Below are 27,061 nucleotides of genomic sequence, written 5' to 3' on the forward strand. Positions count from 1 at the left end.
CTTTTATTTTCAGCAGTCTCACATTTTCACACTCTGAGACATCTAAATATAATGTAGCTACTTGATTCTCACAGTGTTATTTCACACATTTATTGAGCAAACAAAACAGTAAGGCTCATGGGTATGGAAAGCCAATCTGGGAAACAGTCACATGTTTATTAGTTTCACATTGCATTGAACAAAGAGCCAACCTAGCGTTTATTTAATGCCACTACATGTCCAATAAATACCACCAGAGGTTTAAGAAGCACCTCCTGCTGTTAATGAAAAACAAAACTTGGTGGTGCACAGAAAGGAACTCCACCCTCTGATTTTGTCGGCCAGTAAACCAGGCTCATTTTAAGAAAAACATATTAAGGATCAAAGCAGATAATAGAAGTTGTGTGTGGGTCAGTGTGTGCCTAAAACAAAGTGTGTGAAGGTGAGTGGGGGCACTCCAATGAACAGAGTGCAGCAGTTATTAGGTGTGGATCCCTGCAGTCTTTATTAAAGCTCAGTTCAATTTGGTGTAATAGACAGACACAAAGCATACCACAATCAGAGACAAGCTAGCATTAGCTCCCAAAAACGCACACAATGCACATGGGGTATCAGCCATTTACAGCAGTAAACTCATACTGGTCACTGCATCCAAAATATAAATGGAAGAATAGCAGTTGATGCTTGGGGAAAAGAGAAGGCACTTGTTGAGAGGAGATAAGGCATTGTATGTCAAAATAAGTTAATATTGAAAGCAAATACAAGTAAGGGCAAAACAGGGGAAAAATTGAATGTGAACAGAGGAGAAAAGGAAGAGAGGTGACAGGCAATTAAAAAGGTGATGTGGAAAGGTCCAAGTGGACTCAAGAGAAGACAAAAGGCTGAATAAACCTCAGAGCCAATAAATACAGAAAAGGGTTGGTCACTCTGCTCTGAATCAAAGGTATATGAGGGATTTCTGCGTGCTCATCTTCACAGGACTTCCTTAGCTTAGAAGAGGGTGAGGGAGTGGTGCAGTCTGGCTCATCAGTATTCCACTGAGAGAGCGTCAGATGGTATAAAAAAGGGAGAAATCCTAAGGGCTACAAATTTAAGAAAGAACAGCAAGTATGGGAAGAACAAGAAAAGCTTTTGTGAATGACATGTGAATCAGAGGAAATAGCAGAACAAAGAACAAGGAAGAAGTGTGACTAAAAAAAAGAAAAGAGCAGAGGGCGGGAGTCTTGTAAATTATAGTGGGAGGAGGAAGACAGGAGGGAGGAAAACTCCAAGGCTGACTCAGAGGGATCCCTCTTCACTTCTCATCTCATCTCCTCCCCTCTTGCATCCCTTACAGGCCTGAAGAGAGCTGTATGACAAGGCTCTTCTTTCCCTTTCATTTCCCTTTCATTTTACTTCTTATGCTATGTTTCCTTCTATCAACCTATCAAGGAAAACAAAATAATTAAAAGCCTGCCTCTGCTTGAACAGAAAAAATGTGGAAATGGTGTTGCATGATAGAAAAATCTGATCACCAGTTTCATAAAAAAACTATAGATTAGGATCAATTGATAAGCATCGGTCAACTTCACTAAGAAGCATAGCATAAATGCTACTAAACACTTTACGTGCTCTTAATGATTCAAAAACTGTACTGAATCAGTGATGAATTACATTATATTTTTACCTGAATTGTTAGTTTGTGGAAGTGAATTTGACAAGGCAGACCATTATGCAGACATATGTAATGGCATATATTGTTTGGGTCAGACTCCAATTTGAAAAATTAAGGAATTGGTATGACAATTTTATCTTAAGATTTAAAAGCTGACTTTCCTGCACATTTCTTTTATTCATATTTGTCCCATAGCTGACTACTTGTTGATATATTGCAATGCTAGTCTGGAAGTAGCCAACATAATTCAAATTCTAGTGATTTTAGTGTAAAATATATGATTTTTTTAGTTGCTTCCTATTTTTAATATCAGTTAAGAAAATATCATTCCATCCTTGGCTGCACTGCAACCTGCTACTAAACACTTTACGTGCTCTTAGTGATTCAAAAACTGTACTGAATCAGTGATGAATTACATAAAATTTTTACCTGAATTGTTAGTTTGTGGAAGTGAATTTGACAAGGCAGACCATTATGCAGACATATGTAATGGCATATATTGTTTTGGGTCAGACTCAATTTGAATTGGTATGACAATGCAGTTCCATCAGTCAATAGCTGTTGTTTATGCCACAGCAATCCTGTTCATGTTTATTCATACACTGATTAACTCTGCGACTGCTGTTTCTGCTCTGCTTCTAATTACCATTTTGTGTGAGGCTGCATCTCACTAAGTTAGATGTATGTACTGCAAGTGGATCTTTTAATTTCAGTAAGAGGCTAAATGTGGGATAATCCTGTCAAGCAGGGCACACCATATGGGAACGTTTGGAAAACAAGCAAGCTGGAAAAACGTGTCAAAAAGTAAAAGTGTAAGGAGAGGACAGGTGGTGTGGTCAGCATGGAGCAGGTAGGTGCGTGGGCAGGACTTTGCACCCTGCTGCTACTCTGATTGGACAGTAATGTCCTTGCCTAGAGCATGTGACCCTGTCCACTATCAACAACACACAAACACCTTGGGACATTGCAAATGACTAATGAGAGAGGCCTTTTCACAGACTAACATTAACATATTATAACACATAAATAATTTTATGTGAATAAATATATTAGTGGTTGACATTTTTATAGGATTTAGATGTTTAAACATGGTACATGTAAGATATAATGTGTACTCTTTATATAACAGTGTTTTTGGTAAGTCTTGTTAATGAACTATGAGTCACTGTTTATCCTGAAAAGGCATGTTCTAAGTTCTTCATATGGTGGCATACTAGAGGAAACAGTTGCTGACTCATCCCAAACCTCAGGGCATAGAATGATTTTATGTATTTTGAAATTTCTTGTGTTTCTAATTTCAGCAAAGCCGATGTACAATAGTGACCTGTCTTATTTAATAGAGTTCCAACATTGTATCCAAAGGTCAGATTACATTCAGACTTGTAACCAAAACAATAACTGTCTCACAGCAAATCGTCTACATGGCAAACCTTCACATTAACAGCTAAATTAGCAAAATACAAAATACAAACATATTAAAATATGTCTAGAAACCCTTTTTGCCCTAAATTATTGCTTAGTGTATTTTTATTTTCTGTAAAAACTATATAATGATTTAGGGAATAAAATGGTAATTGATATTTTAATATAAAAAAGATCTTACTGCCCATCCTAGTACCAAATCTGTAAGTAAGTCAACATATATCTTTATATATCCTTTTCATTAATGACAGCCAGTTAAAAAAATATTGTGAGTAAACCGCAGGTAGAAAAGCACTAAAATAACAGAGGGCTTTAAATGAAGAAAAAATAAGGCAGAGCAGCATTTCTTCTAAGTGTGCCTCAGATATTCAGACAGCTTGTTGTTGAATACTTAAAGGCTGCAGTTTATCTAACTTGTGGGAGGCGATTATTTGTTTCATGTTTCAAAGCTAGTCACACATGCAGACATGTGCACACACACTTCCTGATGCAAACAACAATGGAGGGATGTTTCTTCTTGCACATTAACAAAAAACACTGGAACACACCAAATGCTTCTCATGCCACTGCTGCATAGAGATAAAGTACAATTAATTCGTCTCAGTCTCACTGTGGGAAACTAAACATTAAATTTAGTCTCAACGCTTTGGATGAATGGTTTTACCTAAACTGATGCCTAAAAAAGGTTAACACAAAACCAAAAAAGATAAATAAAATTGAGACAGAAAGCAGGCATTAAATGTCCTGTAGAATCAATAGACATTTTTCTAAATTCACCAAAAGCAAAATTTGTTCAAATTACATGTGAAAGCTGCAAAATACACTGAGTACCTGTTGCTTGGTAACTGTAAGATGCCTTTGCATTCAGTAACAATAGCAATTTGTACTATAAAAATAAGGCAAACTCTATGAACTTTATCATTTGCATCGACGCTATTGATCTTGTCCAAAACCCATTTAAAAACAATGTAAAAATATGATTCAATAACTTTTAAAGTTTTTGAAATGAAACTGGGAATGTTCTTCGAATAAAAGGTTTAACAGAGATTTTCCAGTTGATGTAGCAGTGTGCAGAGTGTCTGCTACAGTTAAAGCATGACCTACTTTGTGTTAAGATCACATTAGGTGCTTCCATAACCCATGCAAAGGTAGACCTTAAAACCACCCAATGGAAGCCACAAGTGGGCATTTGGGTGTTTTTTGTTTCTGTAGCTGGTCTAGGTGTCCTCCGTTACACATGGCAGTGTTAATATTCTGCACACACAGGGTATGGCCAAACCCCATTAATCATGTTTGTGAATGTCTAATCTCACCATTACTTGCACTGGTTTCATTTTCATGGCTGTCTGCAAGATTTATAATGGCGTTTTGAGGGGGTATGCGTGCTCTGGTGGGCGTGTGTTTGTGTGTGTGTGCGTGTGCACACTAGATGTAATACACTGTTACGGAAGCATGCTCTCAAATGTGTCACCTTGTTGAGGTGAAGAATGTCCCAAACTTGCACTTATTGCCTTTAGTGGGAAATGAGGAGTGTGGGATACAGGATGTTTACACACATTTCTGTACCTTTAAATATCCTTTTTTGTGTTTTCTTGAATTATGAGCTTCAACAAATGTATATGGCTATGTATGTATTAGTGAAACTCTATATGTGTATGTGTGTGCAGATGATTCAGTTAGCACAAGTGTAAAAAGAGCTTGACCTGGTTACCACCTGTTACCATGGAGATGGTAAGTGGCCTTTCAAGAGATGTCCAACCGGATGATGAGATCAGATTACATCAGTGAAGGGAAAGAGGTAACAAACACTGAAGTGAGTAAGATAAGGAGCACAAATGGAGGATGTAAGGAGGTTTAGTGATGGACCTTGGAGTCCTACAAATGGAGTGCCCCAAAAGGAATCCTAAACCACAAACCCACAATACACACTCTCTATGACAAATGCTGTATACACATATGGAAACATCAGATGTCAGATTAAGTACAGAGAATGAAAACAAATGCATGCTAGTTTTGTGGTCTGGTGGCTGTCAGGAAGTGCTGAACTACCAACTGCTCAATTAACTATGACTAGCAGGCTGCTTGGAGAGCTGGATGTTGATGGGTCTTTTAAATAGTGGACAGCAGGACTGTTTATCTAGCCAAAACTAGAGACACCAATGGTGACAAAAGAGAAATCGATGGATAGTAACAGGTTGATGACTAAGCTGGGAACAATTCTTAAATCTCAACAAGGAGCTAATGAAACATAGCCTCAGACTCAAACATTTTGATTCATCCACACATTTATATCTTATTAGAAGCTTTTGAAACCTTTCTGGGCTATTTTTGGTTATAGTAAACTTTGTTTTACCTCAATCATACTGTAATTTGACAACGCAAAAAACTGACAAACCTGAGTAAAAGATTCTAATTTATATTACAAGATAGTATTGTAAGACTTAAGTGGAGTTAAAAAAAACAGGTTGCAATAGTGTTCATAATTAATTTTAAACTTTTTCAGCAATTAGAAAACAAAAGAAAAACATCAAAGTTACCTTCATGGTTATCGGTAAAGTCAGTGTAATCATCAACGTCTTCAACGCATGAGGCGTCAGCTATAGGGCATGTAAATTAATTAATACATACTTGATAAAAACAAGCACATAGAGCAGAGTAACACTACAATGCTAAAGCTATAACTGTGGTTAAACTGACTATAGCAGTGATCCCCAACCTGGTACTGGTCCGTGGACCAATTGGTACTGGGCCGCGCAAGGAATAATTAAATATTTCTGTTTTATGTATTATTTGAGTCTGGGGGATCTTTTATTTTGAAAATCTTTTAACCGGATTCTCTTGGTTAAGTCTTGCACACCAACATTGAGCCCACAAGCAGCAAAATGAGTAAGAAACAGATCAGACGTCTTTGAAAAGACGTCTGAAAAAAAGGCTTTAGCGGGAACACCAACATGCACCAGCATTATCTGACGGTTCCTTCCCCCTAACACCAACAGGCCGCAGCAAAATTCTCAAGTCTTGACCAGTCCGCAGTAATAAAAAGGTTGGGGACCACTGAGCTACAGTATTTTACCTTAAATCACATTGTTCTGAACAATATAGCCACATTATAACACACACCTCTCTCTTCTAGAAATAATTTTATCAGGATAAACAATTGGTGATTGCAGTTGGTGATTGCTCCCCTGCCAGTAGGAAAAAATAAATACAGAGGAAGTGTTTTCTTTTCGGGAAGTTTAATGCTCCAATGTATTCCCACCCAATTCAATGAAAAACTGGCAGAGAGCAAAACCAACTTATCTTATATAAGCTTATCTTATATTTGCTAATACCTTATATAAGGTAAAATACTACAATCACTAATACTAATTATTATCACTATCATCACCATAATCAGTATCATCTGAAATATTAAAGGTTGACATTTAAGTAAGATATGTTGCTACATTATTCTACTGTTATGTAAAATTATAGTGATCCAACACACATGATTCAAACAAGAGGACATAGATCTACTCTACTAACCATCAGAGTCCAGACAGCCACTTTTTACTATAAGTAAATATAAAAAAAAGAACAAATGAATGTATAAAACAGAATTACTGTGTATATAACACAGCTAATAAAGTGTTTCTATGACTACTGCCAATGAATCATTCTCCCTCAAGAGCAAACAATATTCTATACATGAACTGGTTTAAAATGAAAGACTGTCATGCAATCTTTCACTTTAAACTGCACTAACTATAGTTGAAAGCAATGTTTCAACAAATCTTCATAACTGTAAATGATAATGACATACAAACTATATACATATCTCTATTTGATCAGAAATGACCAGGTTCCTATGCAAACAATCCTCATAAAAGTCCAAACTTTCTAACAATATTCTGGAAAATATTTGTCAGTAGCTCTGAGGATACGTTGTCAAAAATATCAACATATTAGAGACATTTTTAAATGAGCAGGGGTATCAGAAAAACTTTGTCTTAAAGAGGATTCGTCAGTTATACTGAAATGTAAAATATAAGAAATATCATCAATGCATTTTGTATATGTACTGATTACAGCCATTTGCAAGAAAATCCATTTAGATATTAGGTTGGACTTGAAGACAAAAAAAAATCCAAATTCAAATTGTTAAAACTGTTTTATGCACTGCATTGTAGTTAGGCATTTACTGATATGTGTATATATGTATCATATCCTTCATTAAAACATCCACACACAGGAATATCATTTAATCATTTACCCAGTCTGATCTCATCGTAGACACGGTCCTCTAGTAAAACTGGTGATTAAAGGAGTTATAAGAACACAGGAAAATCAGAGATTAGTGCTATACACTTTGCTCTTTGGGGGTTCAGGGGATGGGGCTAAAAATCTACTTCTTAGGTCATTTTCAGAATCTCTGTGGACAAGGGTGAAAACAGCACTTGTCTCGTTGAGTTTTTATTTATTTATTTTCACACTTAAATGTTTCAGATCAAAAATCGTATCTTATTTAAAAAAAATATTAATACAAAAGGCAATTTAGATAAGAATCTTATTTAGTAAGTTACAGAAAATAAGAACACTATCAAAGCATGGTGGGAGGAGTAATCCTCCCCTTTGTTAAATCACGAGTTAACTAAAAGTTCCTCATATGGAACCCTTATAATCACATGAAGTATGCTCAAAGATACTCTTCTTTTGCAAAGAATAACATTACTCCAGAGCACATTCTTATTGGTTTTAGAATATCTTGATGTCATTTACATGTTCTTAATGTACATTGTTTTTTAAAAATTAGGATAAGTTAAGGTATGTGTAAAGTCGTGTTGCTCTGTCTTTATCAAATATGAACTACTACTCAGCCTTGCAAACTTTATGAGATGGTTATTGACATAATTAATAATGAGAAGACTTTTTTAATATTCATAATCAAGCATTTATTGGCATGTTATCACATTATATCTTCAACTCCCTTAAATATTGAGTTGGTCTTTATAACATCCATGGTTCAGAAGAAAAAAAAATATTCTGATGATTGCCAAGTCACATACAGAGTCAGGTTAAGCTTTTTTATGCTTCTTATGTGTTATAACCTCCAGGTAATTATGATTCATTTATTCATTTAAAAACAACTTATTGAAACAACAGTAGCAAAGCAGTGTTAATTCTTTTACTTGTGTTGTTCAGCATTTGTTTTGTGCTTTACTGCTTATTACTATGCTATTTTCTACATACAATTTTGCCATATTTTATCTTAATGCAATCTTTCTAGTTAAATTAAATAGACACCTACAGGATTATGACATGTAATGCACACCATACCTATTGAACACTGCTATTTAGTTAATATTCCTGCATAAAAGATAAGATGTGGTTTTATCCACTACGCCCTGTTTTGCTGTTGTGCTATCATGATTTGAACCTTGATAACTGTCTATCACATCAGACTTTATAGCTTCTTGTAGGCCTTCTTAATGTCAGCAACCTATTGAAACTGTCAATGGCACATGTCATTCCAGGGCTTGTCTCTCCTTAATGGCTTCTTGTCATCTGTTGGACTTCCACTTTTTTCCCTGGGGGTTTTCAGTTTTGACTTTCTGAAATTGATCGTGTTTTATACTACATGTACAGTAGTACTACAAAGAAAGTTCACTCATTTAAAATTCAAGATAGATAGATAGATAGATAGATAGATAGATAGATAGATAGATAGATAGATAGATAGATAGATAGATAGATAGATAGATAGATAGATAGATAGATAGATAGATAGATAGATAGATAGATAGATAGATAGAAGATAGATAGATAGATAGATAGATAGATAGATATAGATAGATAGATAGATAGATAGATAGATAGATAGATAGATAGATAGATAGATAGATAGATAGATAGATAGATAGATAGATAGATAGATAGATAGATAGATAGATAGATAGATAGATAGATAGATAGATAGATAGATAGATAGATAGATAGATGGATAGATAGATAGATAGATAGATAGATAGATAGATAGATAGATAGATAGATAGATAGATAGATAGATAGATAGATAGATAGATGATAGATAGATAGATAGATAGATAGATAGATAGATAGATAGATATGGATAGATAGATAGATAGATAGATAGATGGATGGATAGATATGGATAGATAGATAGATAGATAGATAGATAGATAGATATGGATAGATAGATAGATAGATAGATAGATAGATAGATAGATAGATAGATAGATAGATAGATAGATAGATAGATAGATAGATAGATAGATAGATAGATAGATAGATAGATAGATAGATAGATGTCACAATATAGTGACGGTCAGTATTGCATAACAGGACCAGATGGATTTCTTGGCAGTGCCATGGTGTTGGCTGCCATGATGCTGTAAGCTTGTTTCCTGTATGTGTCAACATGAGAGAACTACAAAATATTGGGTGTTCACATTAATAGCAGGGTTATGGATCCAGTGGCACCAGCATAAAAGCTGGTGACAGCCGATCCATTCAACAGTTGGAGGTATATTACACTGCTGTTGAGTCATCACAACTGCAATAACTATTATGTCAACTTCAGTATCCATCACATTTCATGACTGCTTGGCTATAATTCAGATTGTTCAGTGTTTTCCATAATAATATAGATTTACATAAAAAGTAACTAAAGATTAAATCAAGAAGGCATGCTTATAATTTCTTTGTAGATTAGGAGAAGCAGGAAGTAAGTGATTATGTGTCTCACCCAAAGCTTAAACAGACATTTCAAATTGACCCTTAAGCTGTAACTTCCTGTCCCTCTGTAGATTTGAAAGGAACATAAGAGGTCTCAGTATGAGTGCCACCCGACTCTTTCTGGACCTTCAAAGGACATGAGGGAACTGTTTCCATTAAGCTAATGTGGGTCTGATCCATGATGATGCATGTGAAGTGACAGGATGTTGGGTGTGGGGTCAATCTAGAATTCGGTGTCTGTGGACAGGTAATAAGAGGTAAGGGCAAGCAGAAAATCTGTTGTGTACACACAGAGGAAGCACTCTCCCAAAGGTGGAAAAACACATCATATGTATGCACACCAACATCCAAAAGCACACGGGACCTGTTTGAATTTGCACGCTCTCTTTGCAGTGATCAAAGATTTGTTGTGGGAGTGTACAAATTTCTCAAGTGGATTCAAACAGGACCAAGATCTAATTGCTTTCATTGCGGGTGTGGGGTTAACACACTTAGGTTTGTTGGGGGGATTTTGGATGGGGAGCACATTATGGAGTTTACCTTCTACGTCATTACAGTCAAAGTCTGGAGTGAAGCATGAATGGAGACAAAAGCACACACACAAACCCATGAAAGAAAAATCATTGCTAATAGCAGAAATCACCACATTCAAAAAAAGTTGATGAAATGGTTATTCACAATGTTAAGCTCAAAAATTATTGAAATGACTTTAAGGCTGAAAGTGAAGCAATGATATGAGAGACAAAGGTACGTTTTTTTCAAGTTCTTTAAATCATCATACACTTATGCAAGCCATATTTTGTCACATACTTTCATACAACAACCAGCAGGCATAAATGTATATCAGTATATATTGTGGTCATAATTCTAATAATGAATCAATTAAGGCAGATAAAATAGCACATGCATTTGAAAAACACATCTGAAAAGACAACTCACCTTTGACCCGTTCTCCACGATTGAGCTGGATCTCTCCTTCCCCTTGTGGGGTGTAGGGCTTGACCACAATGAAGGTACGTCCTGGGACAGCACTGTAGAGTTTCCGTTTGGGCCCACGAGGGCCTGTCAGTGCAGGAGGTGTGTGATGAGGTGGGCTTGGGTCTCGCTGCACTGAGCCAGGGCTGTAAACAAACACATATGTTACTGTGGTGATTCCAGGGAGCTGGTAACTGAAGCCGGTTGTCACTGACATGGTCGTCAGTGGGACAGCGACCTGGTGACACCCCCTGGTTGTTAATGTTCCCAGGGAGGGATTCATAGGCATGCCTAAGTACCTGCCAATCAACAGTCAGTGTTCCACAGGAGAGTCATGAGAGGATAGTATTTTCCTCTAAGACACTTTTGTCCTCCCCCTGTTTCTTCTTCAGTAGCAAAGATAATATCCTTGATCTCTTTTACCCTCTTCCTCTTAGGTGTCCCCTCTCTCTCGCATCCTATTCGAGGTAGGAGAAGAAAAATGTACCAGTAAAAGGAATAGCCCTGTTTCCTTTCCTGTGTGGATCTATCAGGTCCGACTGGCAGCCTCCTTTAGTTAAACACATCCTGAGTTTGGGTTCCATCAGAAGTCCCTTCAAAAGACAAACAGAAATATCCCGTATCCCCTGTATGCCAGATGCTCCGGGCTGGACTACAGATCCTCTCTTGTCCTTGGGTCCTGGTTTTCCTGCTGTGGAGGAGAAAGGTTAGGTCTGCTCCCCAACTCTCGCTCCCTCTCCCCGGAGTCCCTCCGTGTCTGCCTCTCCTCTCCCCTCCACCCCTCACACATGCGTTCACCCACACTCACACACACTCTAGCAATGCTGCTGCTGCTGTGCTCCGTGCCTCCCCTCCGTTTTGACGGCTCGCTCACACTCTCACGCCAGAAGCCCTCTATGTGCATTCTAGCTGTGCACTGAGGCACAAACACACACAACACCCTCCGCTCCGGCTAGAATTGCACCTTCACTGGCATGGCATACGCCACTGCCAGTATGTCGCTAACACATCGCTGACACACACCAGTCCCAGAGCACAAGTGATCTCCTTCTGCCTGTCTGCCGAAAGTGTGCATGCGCCATAGCTCCCTGAGGCAGGCTGCGTAAGTATATGTGTGTGTGTCTGTCGGCGTGTACACTTGTGTGCAGAGGTGTGGCGGGTGGGGGGAGGCAAAAGCTCCAGCCCATTTGGTTTAATTGTCGCTCCTGACTCATTGCCTCTTTGCCTTGAATCCCCTCCATCTCTCTCTCTTTCTCTCCCGCTACCATTTCACCTGCTTTCATCCTTCTCCTCCACATTTCTTCACACCACATCTCCATTCTCTCCTTTTCCTGCCTCTCTCTCAAGCAATGGATTCTAATACAGCAGCAGAGCTCCGCCTAGTCTTCATTCATCATCACCTCTGTGGCTGTGTAAGTTGCATTCAGCATCATTCCGCTGCTTGTGCTGTCAAAGCTTTCTCACAAGTATCTTCTTTTTCATTCAGGAAAAAAGCAATTATAATGTGCAATCACAAATATGTTTAGAAAAAAAATTTCTACATCTTTACTTGATCTTGTGTGTGTTAACTGCTCATTCAGTATAAAAAGTCACTTTATTATTCTCTGAAATAAAATACTGACACAATTAGCATTGATATTTACAGTTCTTCTCTCTCTAACATATAATCAGGTTACAACCACAAGCTTCAGTTTATTTATTTCAGATTTTGGGGGTGTAGACCAAAACAAAGTAGTGCACAATCATAAAGTAAAGATTAAATAATAATTTACAAAGCTTTTGTTACAAAAACGTAAAAAAAAAAAAGTGTGGTATGGATATGTATTTAAGTGGCATAAATCAATAATTAATAATTAACCTTTCAATACAGACTGAAATCTTGTATCTTGACTCCCGGGCACCTTTACAAGCCAGTAGCCGCCATTCAGTCTGTGAACGAAAGTGTCTGAATGTCCTGAAACTGCTATATAAGTCTGATGTAATTTAATTTCATATCTCTTTGGAAAGCAGCTCAGGATGAGTCAAATTGGATGGAGAGTATGAACATGAATTTTCAAGTTTTTCCACAGTCCTGATTGAATTTGAATATATGTTTTTGACTGGACTGTTAGGAAGAATAAGCTCTTCCTTGGAGCTGCAGTCCCAAGCTCCCCCAGACTAGAGGCAGCAGCAATAAGCAAAAACCTTCTGCTGAACTTATACAAACTATTTCTCAGTCCAACCCTCCTGAGAAAGATTATAAACAGTATCATGGAGGAGCACTGTTGTGATGACATGATGAAGGGGGAGCTTTTTAAAGAGACAAAAGCCAATTTCATTTAAGTTATTTTTGAGACATATTTACTTGATTGTCCAATCAAACTAATAAAGGGCTGATAATAAGACACATATTATCAGCCCTTTATTATCCCACAATCTGCTATCATGAATGGATATTTGTGTATTTTAAGGTTTCTATGCTATTGTGCATAGAAACCAGATTGGAAAGTTTTAGTTATTTACACATTTCAAATGTGAATCTCTCTCTCACATTTGGATAACTTGATTATCATAACATTTATCCAAGTGAGGTTATATCTTCAGTCTGATTTCATTATAACACTATATGCAAATATACTGTCTACTCGAGTTTCTATTACCACCCAACATCTAAAGGTGGTGTATCAACGTTTTCTAATTTTAATATCTTCTTCAGATGAAGAGCTTCCTTAGGTTGTTAACATCTACAATACTTGCCAATACATTCATACTCCCAACATTGATTGAGAAGGAGTGCAGAAAAAAATCTAACTTTTCGTCTGGCTTATCTAGTTAGAAATATTCATTTTTGGAAATCTTCTACTTGTGTCCAATTTTCCAGTAAGGTTGTGAGTTTCTGTCTTGTATCTTGTAAGCCTTTGTCATGGAGTCATGTGTGAAGCTGGAATTACACCATGCTTATATTCCACTTGACAGACAATGTTTTCTTTCAGCCTGATGAGAGCCCAACATATGTATATTTTACTTTAGGTGTTACAGCTACTAGATGTAGTTTTCCAGAACAGCACAACAACTGCTCACTTGCCTGGTCACTGTCGTGGTGCGCTCAGTGCAGCAGCAGCACAAGCACAGCTCTGTGTGGCGGTGGCATGGTATGTATCACAATCTTGTTATAAAACTGATAAAAGTTCTGAAACTCACCTCATGAGAAACTCCAATCATATAAGTGATTCTGGTGTGTTTTCTTTTCATCAGTATCTTCCTGGTGGATGTTGTAATCTAGTAAGCAAGTGTGGATGCCTGTTAACTTGACGCACTCTTTCTGCTGCTACAGATAAAGGTGGCAGGATCCATAGCGGTATCGGATCAAAGGAGCTCATATACTGTAAGTCACTTTGAAAAATATCTCCTTTTCCTTTTACTTCGTAATAAAGTGTTGCTTTGTGTTGTTATATCACATAAAATCCCAATGAAGTTTCTGGTCATGATATAAGAAAATGTTGAAAACATCAAGATATTTGCATCGGCACTTCATCCGTATAGCAGAAATATAGGTCTGGTTACACTACATGTGCAATAGCCTTTTTTCTGTCTATTTCTATCTGTTGCCTTAATTTTAATTAATGATTTCTGTCTCATATTTTCTCCTTGTCTTATTGTCTTTCTTGTTTCTTATTTATAGACTTATTTATTTCCTTTTTCCTTACTCAACTCTTCCTTTCACCCTCTCAACCCACCACTCCCCCAAAACACCCAACATCGAAACAACCATTTGCTGATGGCTTTCCAATTGCTATAGAATCTGACGGCCTATGGTGGCTCCAGCATATTAATGTCTGAGTCACAGCGTAGAACAACAGCAGCACACTTGTCAAGCTTTAAGAGGGTTGCAGAAGGAAGATGAGGCTGCACTATGCAGACACTTTATCATCCTCACCTTTACAAAAACCATTATAGCTGTAGTTTTAGCCACCTTAATTTTGGTAAAGATATAAATTCAAAAGATTGTCAGAAAGATTTTTATATATTTCAACTTCACAGCTGAAATAATGTCCTGAATGCCAGCCAGGACATTATTCTTTGAGTAATTTCATCAAGACATATTGGATGTGGAGGGAATTGCTCACCTTTCTCTATAAAACCAGAGGCTGTGTGAGGTAATGTCTTTTGAAATCAGAGGTATGTGAGAGATGCAGAAATTGTTGAGGCAATAACAAACATGCTCTGTTATACAAATTCACTCACATTTTTCACCTCTCTTTGAAGTATACCAGTGTATCTCACAGAATCTCTCTCACATTTGGATAACTTGATTATCATAACATTTATCCAAGTGAGGTTATATCTTCAGTCTGATTTCATTATTACACTATATGCAAATATACTGTCTACTTGAGTTAAATTCAACACAATCTCTGAAAACTGTTGTCCTAACCAATTGGATGAGCGTTCTATTATTATCATTCAACATACAGTTTGTGGCTGGTGTACATTAAATATGGAAAATAAATATTTCCAATGAATATTAGAGTCTCATTTGTTTTCGTTCGAACTTTTCACCTCTGCTATTCATATTTGCTGTTATTTTGAGCTTCAAATTGATCTCAATAGTTTGCTTTGTTGTTTGCGATGACAGATCGCTGCAATCAGACTGCATCTGATTGAATCATAATTTAGTAGTGATGACAAAATGAACTGATGAATAAAATTCATGCTAAAATGGATTTTAATTGAACTGGACGTGTTATTTTATAACAAATAGAGGGTTGGAATTGAACTGAAATTCAGTGTATTTTAAAATAACACTTTCATAATTGGTTTTCCAACAAGAGACTGAAGTATAAACTTTAATATAATTTGTGCAATGGAGGCTTACGTTGAAAACAAAAAAAAAGTAGCTGTTTCTATGTTTTGTATTAGACCTCTAATCACAATTAATAAAACCAGTTAATCATATGTTATCTTCTGAACAGCTTAGTAATGAGTTCAGAAGCCTAAGGTTGGGTTTATTTTATAAAGTGTTGACATAAATCTGAAGAAACACCTCAAAATGTCATTTAATGCCATTTACCCAGATGCTATCAAATTAAGCTGCTTCAGTGAAGCATTTTTATGCATGACTGTCTTGCCCTAGAAGGTAAATGGGTTTTTCCTCAAATAGCCCACCTCTCTAAGGTGAGATCTGCAGTCCTAATCAGCATAACACTTTGCATTCTAATGATCCTCACTCTGCCCTTGCCTTGCTGCACATGAATGAATCCGTGTCCTTTGATTCTTTCTTCCTTAACATGGGAGTGTTTATGGCTGTTAAGGAGAATGAAGATGGTGGACTTTGCACATGGGAAGAACATTTTAAGGTTATGCTCAGCAAATCTACAATTCAAAACAGTAAAGCTTAGCTTTTTAAGAAAGATTGAGTTTGTCTAGGAAAAAACCACTTAGCTCTTACTGAGAAGCTTTACTTATTGACCGAAACATTAACATTTCTGCCATTTTTAAATATGTAGACAGTAGCCTCATTGTTTTAAAACCTACAGACCACTGCTCATATTTTATAAAGATTGGTGAAATAAGAATTGTTATGTTCTTTTTCACCTTGAATGCTTCCTACACAGTCTATCACCACCTTTGACTAAATAGTTGAAAATGACACTGAGAACGTAATAGGAACTCGTTTAAAATATGACCTCTGAGAACTCACTGAAAACCTGTGAGTGGAAGGGCTTTTATTCCCATGAGTCACTTAGTCTTCACTTCAGGGACAGAATGAAGGAAATGATAACGGAAAAAAGAATCGAGTAAAAGGTATAAAACAAAACAGGACCCTGAGGTACACTCAAAGCTCAGAAGGCTTATAGTTGACCTTTACGTATGATGGAACTCATGACCTGGAGGGATATGACAAACCAAATAAACATCAAATGTACCATGGATATCAAATTACTCTTGGAAATTATAACTGAGTGGGAGAAACTACAGGAAAAATCAAAGTAATGATCCAAAGAACAAAAAAACTAAACATAGCAAAAGAAGATGGCAGTGGCAGAGAATGTGACAAGAGAATTACTGATTAAACCTTTTTTCCAGAAAATGTTTCTTCATATGTTTCAAAAACCTAAACCGGTTTTGAATAGAATGTGGTTAGTGAATAATAATTCTGGGTTATCTAAACATTTCAATTTTTATGGTTGTCTCAACATAAAGCTGTCTTTATGCCAATAGGAATATGTTGTCAACAATAACTTTATGACTCAAACTTTATTTTAAAAATGTAAACTTTTTGTGTTCAAATCCACTCCAGTTATAGAGAAGAGATAACAAATTTGAGCTAATTTAAAAACATCAATGAGAAATAATCCAAAAAGACTTTTCATATCAACCAGTGATGTTCATTAATTATTACTACAACACTGATAAATCTGAAAAAAGCTTGTTTTTCATTGTATGCCCACTTTAAAAAAAATCAGTAGTTTGGCAATCATATATCAATATCTAATATATATATATATATATATATATAAGAAAGATTTTAATTACTACTATTCACTTACGTATTTAGAATGAAAGTGATGAAGATAATAAATGTTTACTATGCTTTCAGTGGGTGCCTGTGTTAACAATAGCACAACACATTTTAAACTGTATTCAAAACCTCCACCCTGATTCACTCTGACTGAAAGACACAAAGTGTGTAACTCAATATGTATTTTCAAGTTAATACAATGAAACAGTGTTCCTTAGGAGATACATTGCTATGCCATATTGATAAGACACATTAAGTGGCTAATTAAAATATTATGGCAAAAACAAATATGTTTTTTCTAATAAAAATGTACATCATCACATCAAAACCTGGCAGTATTTCAAATTTTATTGTCTACTGTGTAAGATAGAGATCTTATTATGGCCAAACGCCTAGACCTTAATGTGATTTTATTTGTATTTCTTGTTTGTCTGTTTTAATGAACTCTACAGTAATTGATTTTATCCATTCTCTCTTAATTGTTTTGAATAATTTTTATTAACCTTCTACCAAAATAAGGTCAAGTTTTGGAACTCTAAAACCCTGTTACACAAATAGGGAGGAGGAAGTGATGGTGAGTTTCACAGGAGTCTGTTGTTGACCAGCCAAACTAATTTCACACTCCCCTGGCACCTATAATGCCGCTAGAATTACCACTGGCACAGTAGGTCAGACAGTGAAAAAGAGAGAGGGAGAATATCATTAAAAAATATATTCAAGGACACCATCACTCTCACTTGGATGCAGGTTCTGGATATTGAGACCAGCTGGTCATTTAGGACTCCATATACATTCTCCTTACTTTAATATACAGTGCCAAGGTTGGAACAAGGTCTCAGCTCCATGCTTATAGGAGGCTTTTTACTCCAGGACTCAGCAGATATATTAACCCTGCTTTCTATTCTCTTAGTCTTTTGTTTTCTTTTCACTCCACCCAGACAAGCTTAGACTGAACAAACATATCTACAAAAACATTAACACAGTATCTGTTACTAAATACCCTGTGCAGCACTGATATTGTAGAAAATAATCAAATTCATTGTGACATAATTTTAGACCACTAAGAGACAAACATTTTAAAGCAAGGACAGGCAAGCCAACAATTTAAATTTTGAACAAAGGTTGTTGAGTAATCCAAAGCACAAAATGAGAATTGCAATTATCAAGCAGTGCTCTATAGAGGGAATAATATTAAAATGTTTTATGAGACATTTTAAATACTTTCTATGCAAATCAGTTGCCAGAAGAAAAAAGACTTTATGAGCCTTTATGAGAGTTTATGTGAAACACAGATCCTTTAGAAACCTGTTACTAATAACATTTACACACTCACTTTAAACTTAATGTAAACGGAAGGCTGAACCCTCATTAAACACAGTTTGTTTGATAAAACATAATCAGACATCAGTTTCACATGTACACTGAATATATACTGCATGTAGTTGAGCTCTTATAACCTAAGACACTATTTAAAAAGGTAATAAACCAATTATCTCAGAGATGTGATCTACTTTGACTTAATCTATTGGTTAAATGCAAACAAATTAGATTTAGTCTGCCCTCAATTGACAGGACCTTTTGAACTGGGCTGGATGTCTTATATCATTACTCATAGCTCCAATTTGAGAATGAAGCCAATACATAAATCACTCTAACTCAAAATGTATCTAATGATCCAAACAAGCTGACAGATAAAAGTTTGTTGCAAGGGGAATCATTATTAGCTCCTATCAGCATGTACAGCCCTGTGCAAGCACCATTAATTAAACACTGTTGTAATTGGGCACATTAAAACTTTAAAACATAAACTCCAAGAATATTCTTTCTCACCCTTTTGACAAGACAAACAGCCTCTTTGCTTAGTACAATAAACAAACATGGCCATTGTTTATACAAGACATGTACATGCCTGTTATTATTCCCAAATACCCAGAAGCATGGATCATTCAAAAGTTTCACCAAGCATAACCAGCCAACCTTTTAATAACCTGTGTTCAGTTTATTACAGTAAAGCCAATATCAATTTACATACATCTTTTGGATAATAATCCAAAATATATTAAATTTTGTATGACTTTTGAAGAATATATTTAATAGAAAATATGCGTGCAAATGACTGATGATTAAATGAAGATTGCATGATTCTGAACATGTAATGTTTTTTTCAGAATGACATGGCTTAAAAATCTAAATAGGTACATAATCAAAAGTCAAGTCACAACTTAGCTGTTAGAGTGAACATGTGAGAAGACTGGCAAGGGTGAGATAAATTAGAGATGAGATGAAAAAGATTGGCAGTATTCATTAGCTGGTAATTGTTGAGTATAATCAGAAATAACAGTGAAACTGGGCAGAAGAGATTGTTACAAACCTGAGTCTCCCACGAGGACCATGTCCATGAGGGTAGCCATGGCTGTGGGAACGTCTGGGGACTGGCCTGTCCTCTTCATGCATGTGATGTAATGATGGTGAGCGGGAATGGGAGGATCTAGAGCTGCCGGTACTCTGGAGACTGCTGTCAGGGATCTCTCCATGACGACCCTGACACAAAGCAGAAGGACAAAACATCACAACGTGATTGAGTAAATAACCATGCAAACAGTCTGTTTTAATGGCATTACTGTTGGTTTTAACAACCTTTTATAATAGTCTTACTTCTCCAAGGCTGCTGTGCTGTTGCCCAAAAGCTGGCAGACTGCGCAGTGAGGGAACAGGGGAGTGACCGGGGCGGCCACGGGATTCTCGAGGGCGCGGAGGGTGGATGTGATCATGGTCACCATTAAGGTTGTTGTCACTTGCAGACCGCAGCAAGGAACGTGGTGAGGGGAGAGTGCCAGCCACAACACGTCGACGGTTGGTGTAGGAGGGGGTCTCCCTGAAAGGCACTAGAAACGAAAAGAGGGAAACCGTAGACTAAAGGAAGATATTATCGCAGACTACAGACATAGATTGTTTGATGGCAAGAACTATTTTAAACCTTAAAGTTAAATAAAATGTATTGTAATTTTATTAAACTCATTCATCAACATCTGTAAATGAGATGATAAATATACAGTAAGAAGTATTAATACCCTTTACAGATTACACATTTAGTCATATATATTAAAAAAAAAGCTCTATGTATTTTTGGGGGATTTTTTGTAATGAACCAACACAAAGTAGAACATAATTATGAAGTGGAAAGAAAATTATATAGGCTTTCTAAATGTAACAAATACAAATCTGAAACATGTGGAAAACATTCATTGCTTCCGTCTGTATCTATAAAACCTACAATTACCACTGGATGTCAATAAGCGCTCTGTACCTTGAGGCTAGCGATTCTGTTTATTCTTCTTTGCAAAATTGATCAAGCTTAGAAAGACGGGACAGAGATAGTTTAAGAACATAAATTTCAATTTGTGCCACATAGGTTTACAGCTTACACTGTAACTCTGACAGTATGTCAGAGGTTCATTTGACCTGTAGGAAAATGAACCTTTGCCCCCATCTCAAGTCTTTAACAGCCTCTAATATATGTTCTTATGACTATTCAATTTTAATCACCTAGAATGAAAACCACAGTTAAATCCTGACTTGTTGACATGATGGGTATGTAAGCAACCATATCTAGCCTTTATATGCGATTACAGATTTACTAGGGTTGTTGCTTACAAAGGAAAAACTAATTTGAGACATTTGTCTTGGAGTGGGGTATTACAAGCTGTCCACACCAGATGGCAGAGTTTTCCTGTATGTTATTTCACAGAGAAACTGCTTAACTCCTTAAGTTAATGGTCCAGTCTCCTCACACACCCATCTTCTTTTTTTTATATTCTTCAGACAGTCTGTATTTTAAACTCTTATCAGTTACATAAATACACTGGCATAAAGAGTGGAGCTGAATATTTAATCAACTTTAGTAAAGTGACTTTTATTCTCAAACTTACCAACATCTGATGCTTTGTGGACCTTAATGATTTCTGCAAGATCAAAGTTTCCTGCTATAATAGCCACCTATTGCAAGAAAACAACATGGAAAACAGAGATAATATTTAAGTTACAGAAAACAAACCTAAGCACTTACTCAACAGTTTTTGTAGTCTGGAAATGTTTCACTCATACAAAAAATATTTGCACATCATTTGTCTTTAATAAAAGGAATAATTCAATGTATTAAGATAAAGCTATACTTTATGAACATTAAATCTATGTAATTTCATACAACTAAAATCAAACTTGCAGCTACTATTAGACACCACACATACCTGAAAAGCAGTCTGGCTATTGTAGTTCTTTATCTCTTTATTGGCTCCTCGGAAAAGCAAGACACGTGCACAGCTATCCTAAATGAGGAAGAGATTCATGTGTTGAAATATCACCACTGTTTGTACATTAAGATAGGATTTTTTGCATCACATCAGATAACACTTAAGGATTAATTCACTTTATGTTTGCCAAACCCGTTTCTTGTGGAAGTATCCATGCATATATCAAAAATGTTTCAAACTTTATTAGACTAAATATACGTCTGTCTCAATGTTAAGCCATTACTGAAATACATTACTCATGTCACAATGGAAATGAAACTACAGAGTTAAAAAAAAGAGACAACTACAAAAACCTACAGTGTAATGGTCTTGAAAAGTCATACACCCAGAAGTGCATCATAATTCGGAGACATACACTGTGACTGTTATTGAGACTATCATTGCCTGGAGCAGCATTACTGTTAACCTCTTGAAATCTAGCCCAGAGCACCATTTAGAAATGACTTTGAGAAAACTAATGGTGTAAAGAAGAGTAATATGCTGAATGAATTTGTGAAATAGATGGAAATAAAACAACAGATTGTGAAGTCGTCAGAAAAAATATAAGAAATACTCCTTTGCTTGAGTCATTGTTGACAAGTTACTACATCTTCATTTGAAATGCCAGCAGTGGAGGACCATTTCTCATTTCTGCAGCTGTGAACATATTTATTCTGCTTTTCATTCAAAAGTAGTTAAAAAGTAAGTCAGATATTTTCTATCATTCATTTTGAACTACCTAATCAAGAAATGTAACACACAGTTCACATACTCAAAGGTAAAGGTAAATTTATTTATATAGCACATTTTCAGCAACAAGGCAATACAAAGTGCTTCACGGGATTTACAAGATACTTACTTAGTGATATCTTAGTGAACTTGACCTCACTAATATCTGTACAATATTCATACTTTCTCAAAGTCTTACTTTCCTGAATGAACCAGAGTGCCAGTATAAAACAAAAACTAGAATGTAAAAATTTGGACTTTACAAAGTATTCAACTTTCAATACAGATACCCCATGGAGTTTAGAGCTTTTAAACATATGCAGACAATTGCACAATTGTACAAAAATATTGATACATATGAACAAAGTAGTCCTTAATTGTAATGTGGAACTAAAAAATGGAGGAAACCAGGAAAAAGCCACTAGAACAGAAATGGAGAAAAATGATAAAAAAACACCAATTTCTGAGAAAATAGAGATTTTTGTTATTTCACAACTCATACTAGTTGAAGTTATGAAGACAACACCTCATGCTTTAAATAGCAGTTACAGATGATTTAACATAGTAAAGTTTGTATTTGAATTTCACTTGTTTACACAATAAACCTCAGCGGTTTGGGATTGCAGGGGAGAACACACAGCTGATTAACACACCAGGCTTTATTGGCTTTATGAAAAGTTTGATACTATAGCCAAGTGTATATGATCCCCCAGGTCTGAGCAACCTGGGGGATCTGCGCAACGATGTGCATCATACTAGTTAACTGCACCTAATAACTCTACCACCTAAAATGAAATAATTTATGTTGGGCTTTCTTCGACCTGAAAGAAAACATCTTCCAACATATCGTATTTATCTTCCACTAAATAGGTTTGAGTTGCCAGGGCAGCAACCTAAGAAGAGACACAGACTTCTCTCTCCCCAGTAACTTGGACCAGCTCCTCCGGGGAAATCCCAAGGCGTTCCCCGGGCAGCCAAGAAACATCATCCCAGCTTTAGAACACTGGATGCGTATTTTATTTGGGAATTTCAGGTGGTTTTATTATTCTTATTTGGCCTGATAATACATTGTATATTTGCCCCATCTAAATTAACATACCATATGTTGAGAGTCAGACCTTATTATAACCAAAAATAACAAATTAAACTTAATTAGGCACCTATTGATGCACTTGAGTGTACAGCTTTTCACCTTTTGTTTTTCAGTCACATCCAGTATACGAAAGGCAGCAGATGTTGCACGGCATGTTTTTATACATAAAGATTTCTTAGATCCTTACCAATAAAGCAATGTTCGCATGTTTAAGTGAATGTACAATCACAGCTTAAAAAAAGCTGCCTCCTCTAAAGAGTTCATTATAGGATTGTACTTTCTGACTCCAACGTGTGCAGACAGTCCGTGTGTCTTGTGTCTGTTTATGTTGATTTGCTGTTCACCACAGTTCTGTCTTCTGAAAGACTTTTTTCAAGCATGTCTCAAGGATCTCTCTGCCAATCAAAAGACTCTTGCCATGTCCTCATTCACCAACACATCTGCCAGGCCCTCTATGTTGATGCCAGTGGCCACAAAAGGGGCATGAATTGAACTAGTTTATGCTAATATTTCCTACTGAAAGTTATTTTCCATTCATTCAGTCTCTCACAGTCATTTATCTCTTCCTCTTCCTGACAGTCACTCTTCTCTCTACATATGGATCTATTGATCCTGCCACTGGACAACTACTTTTCCAATCGATCCTACAATCTCCTTTCTTACTGTCATTGTAGATAATCATCCGAGACAAGCCTGCTTCAGGCCTGCTGGAACCCTGCTATGATCCACGCTTTGTGAGATCAATCAGCTTACCACAGCTGCTGTACTAGGCTACACTGGCACAGTAGCTGTGGTAAGCTGATTGAAATGTCATTCTCATCAGCAAGGACCGACAAGAGCGACGTCACGGTCCATTAACATGCAGGATGTAAAGTAAGTAGAACAAGCAGTTGAAAATTCAAGCAAGTCATTCAGTCTGTCTGATATTTTTTTACAGGCATGCTGCAACCAGTCAGTGCTGTTACTTTGTTGACCCTTCTCCTAAGCACATTATTTAAAATAAATGTTCACACTAATATGTAATATTTCTCAGTTTCTTCTACAAATTGAAGGCAGATCCAGCATATTTACAGTATGTTCTGATGACATGAACAAAACATGCTTAAGCTCTGGCTCTTCCTTCACTGAGATGATGAACACAAAACAACTTCAGTCACGTGGATGTGTTACAAACTGTTAGTATTAATTATTGATGCTCTGCTTACCAAATACACACACACACACGCACGCACACGCACACACACACACAACTACCCCCTACTCCCGAGACTGTGGTGTTCCAGTTGAGCTGAAGCAGTTCATTCATCACAACTGAAATTAGCTGTGCAGCACATAAAACACACACGCACGCAGGCTAACATATTTCAGCTCCTTTCTCACATGAGCTCTCTCTTTTTCACGTGAGTGAGAGGGCTCATTTAATGTTCATGAAGTGAGCACCACATTTTCCCAATGAAGCAGCAGAAAGGCATCTTTTAGAGTGACAAGTTACAGTCCCTCACTTTGAGCACACTCAAAACAAACAGTAAGCAGTCATATTCTTCATAGGAATCTTCATGATGTTCACAAAAGCATGCTGGATTTACAGACCTCTCCAAACCTGCACCCCCTACAGTGTTTTACTGTACATCAGTCAAAAGTGAGGATATTCATTCATATTTCAGACTCTCCACTCACTCTTTTTGATGCTGTAATTGCTTTCCAAGAACTGCAGAAAAAAGCTCTTATTTCTTCACTTTTGATTACTGTAATTTAAGATCTCTGAGCAAGACACTGAAGACTTATGTTGCAGCTCATTCCCCTTTTTGACCTTAACATGGTTAAAATACAGCAAAGCATAACATTTTAATTTGCCATATATTAAATTATGTAAGCCAACTTGATTTTTTTGGCACACTATCGCAAAACATATGTTAGAAGAACATCAAATAACCTCTTAGTTTATACCTAGACCACATTTGTGTGTTAGAAATCAAGACAGCTACAGTGTTTTAAAGACTGAAACTCAATTTACAACGAAACCTGTCAAATGTGATACAAAATACAGATTAATAGCTTAATGCCAAGATAGCTGAAGAAATTGCCATAAAAAGTGCAACAAAAATCTTTGACTTTTTTTTTCCTTCTATTGGTCAGAGTAAATGTTAGTTGATTCATTTATAGTAATCTTTTTAATAAGTCAAAATATCACATTCATTACTTAAGAACCAGATGTTTGTTTTAACCATTTAAAAACAGCAAAATAAAATATAATATATTGCATCTTATGACAAGTCATTCTGTTTACATTCTTTTGAAACATAAAGATGATACATATTTATGCTGTAAATGTACATTCATAAATTCAAATAAAAATGTCTTTGTCTTTCATGAAAACGAAATGTTTTGTGGGCCGAATAGGCATCTATTGACCTATCAAATAAATAGATTCCTTGAATATAGTCACTTAAAAATACTAACAGACAATTTGGATAATTTGAAAAAATCTACTATATACTCTCATCTCCAGATAAAAACCTTTAAGTTAAGTCCTGATTGTATTTATATTATCACAAAAGCATTACTTGTTTTTAAAAAGGTCATGGTATTAAATTACTAACCTATGAAACACCTGCCATGAACTACAGCTGCAGGGAAAAAGCTGTCACTGCCAAACCCACCAGCAAGTGAACAACAGTGCAAGAGTCATTTCAGAACAAACCTGTTGGTGTTTTTGAATAGCCAAACCACAGACCATAAGTCTACAAATAGAGAAGAGCTGAGCCAAACAACATTTTCAAAAGCAATAAAGTGTCTTAAGCATTCTTCTGCTCTGACTTTAATTGCTCAATATTTGGAAACCTTGCTATCATGGACATCCGTTGCCATTGCCAAACTGAAAATATAAGCAGACTACAATTCTGCAACAGTGCAGAAGATCAAAGTCATAATTTTTAGCAACTCCCTCTGTCCGTTGAGTGGCCAGGATGAACTTCATCCTGAGAAATTAAGTTCAATGGCAAAAGTCTCAGTCAAAGAACTGAAGGGAGATGAGAATCAAGCAGAACAGTGTAGGAAGGTAATATAAAGAAATACTAGTTACCAATCTGTAGCTGAATCTTAAATATTCATTCTCATATTCTTCATTAAGTTGATGAAACTATGATGTAGAATGTGAAAAACTTTCCCAAAAAAAGTACATTAGACTAAAAAACTAAAGCAAGCAGATGAGGCAAACAGTAAATAATTATCAGGATTAATTTAATAAATGAATAGAGTTCTTACTTTTAATAATTCAGCACAATTTAATATTTAGCTAATTTATAGTTATGCGTTATCCAGTTTAAATGAATCACAAATTGACGGTGAATTTGAAACTAAATATAAAAAAAAAAAAAAAAAAGTTATTGTAAGGAAATGTCTACTGATAGTTGGGACTGACTAAACTCTGCAGTGTTCTGCACTGTTTACAAAATAATCTGTGCAAGGTTTTCATCTGCAGGTCATGTGCATCATTAAATATTTACCATGTGATTCATTTTAGGCAACTAAAACCAAAAGGGAAAAGACTTAATATGTTTAATTATTTAGTTTAGTCAACACTGCAACACTGAAACACAAGACAAAGTCTAAGCATTTAATGCACAACATGCTCATACAGTCTTCATGTTGCTACCCTGTGGGCACTAAAAGAGCCACTGGGT

General features: G+C 36.2%; 1 protein-coding gene across 1 annotated transcript in view; it reads right to left on the reverse strand.

Moving 5' to 3' along the window:
- shank3a (SH3 and multiple ankyrin repeat domains 3a) overlaps positions 1-27,061 on the reverse strand; it is a 177,513-nt gene that overhangs the window by 51,675 nt on the left and 98,777 nt on the right. The window contains exons 9-14 of the mRNA XM_044123713.1: positions 21,515-21,592; positions 21,197-21,263; positions 19,923-20,152; positions 19,639-19,808; positions 10,730-10,911; positions 10,331-10,354 (exon numbers count right to left, since the gene is read on the reverse strand). Of these exons, the coding sequence (XP_043979648.1) occupies positions 10,331-10,354; positions 10,730-10,911; positions 19,639-19,808; positions 19,923-20,152; positions 21,197-21,263; positions 21,515-21,592 (751 nt within the window). The remainder of the gene's footprint in view (positions 1-10,330; positions 10,355-10,729; positions 10,912-19,638; positions 19,809-19,922; positions 20,153-21,196; positions 21,264-21,514; positions 21,593-27,061) is intronic.

This window comes from Gambusia affinis, linkage group LG08, assembly GCF_019740435.1.
Source record: "Gambusia affinis linkage group LG08, SWU_Gaff_1.0, whole genome shotgun sequence".
Lineage (NCBI taxonomy): Eukaryota > Metazoa > Chordata > Actinopteri > Cyprinodontiformes > Poeciliidae > Gambusia > Gambusia affinis.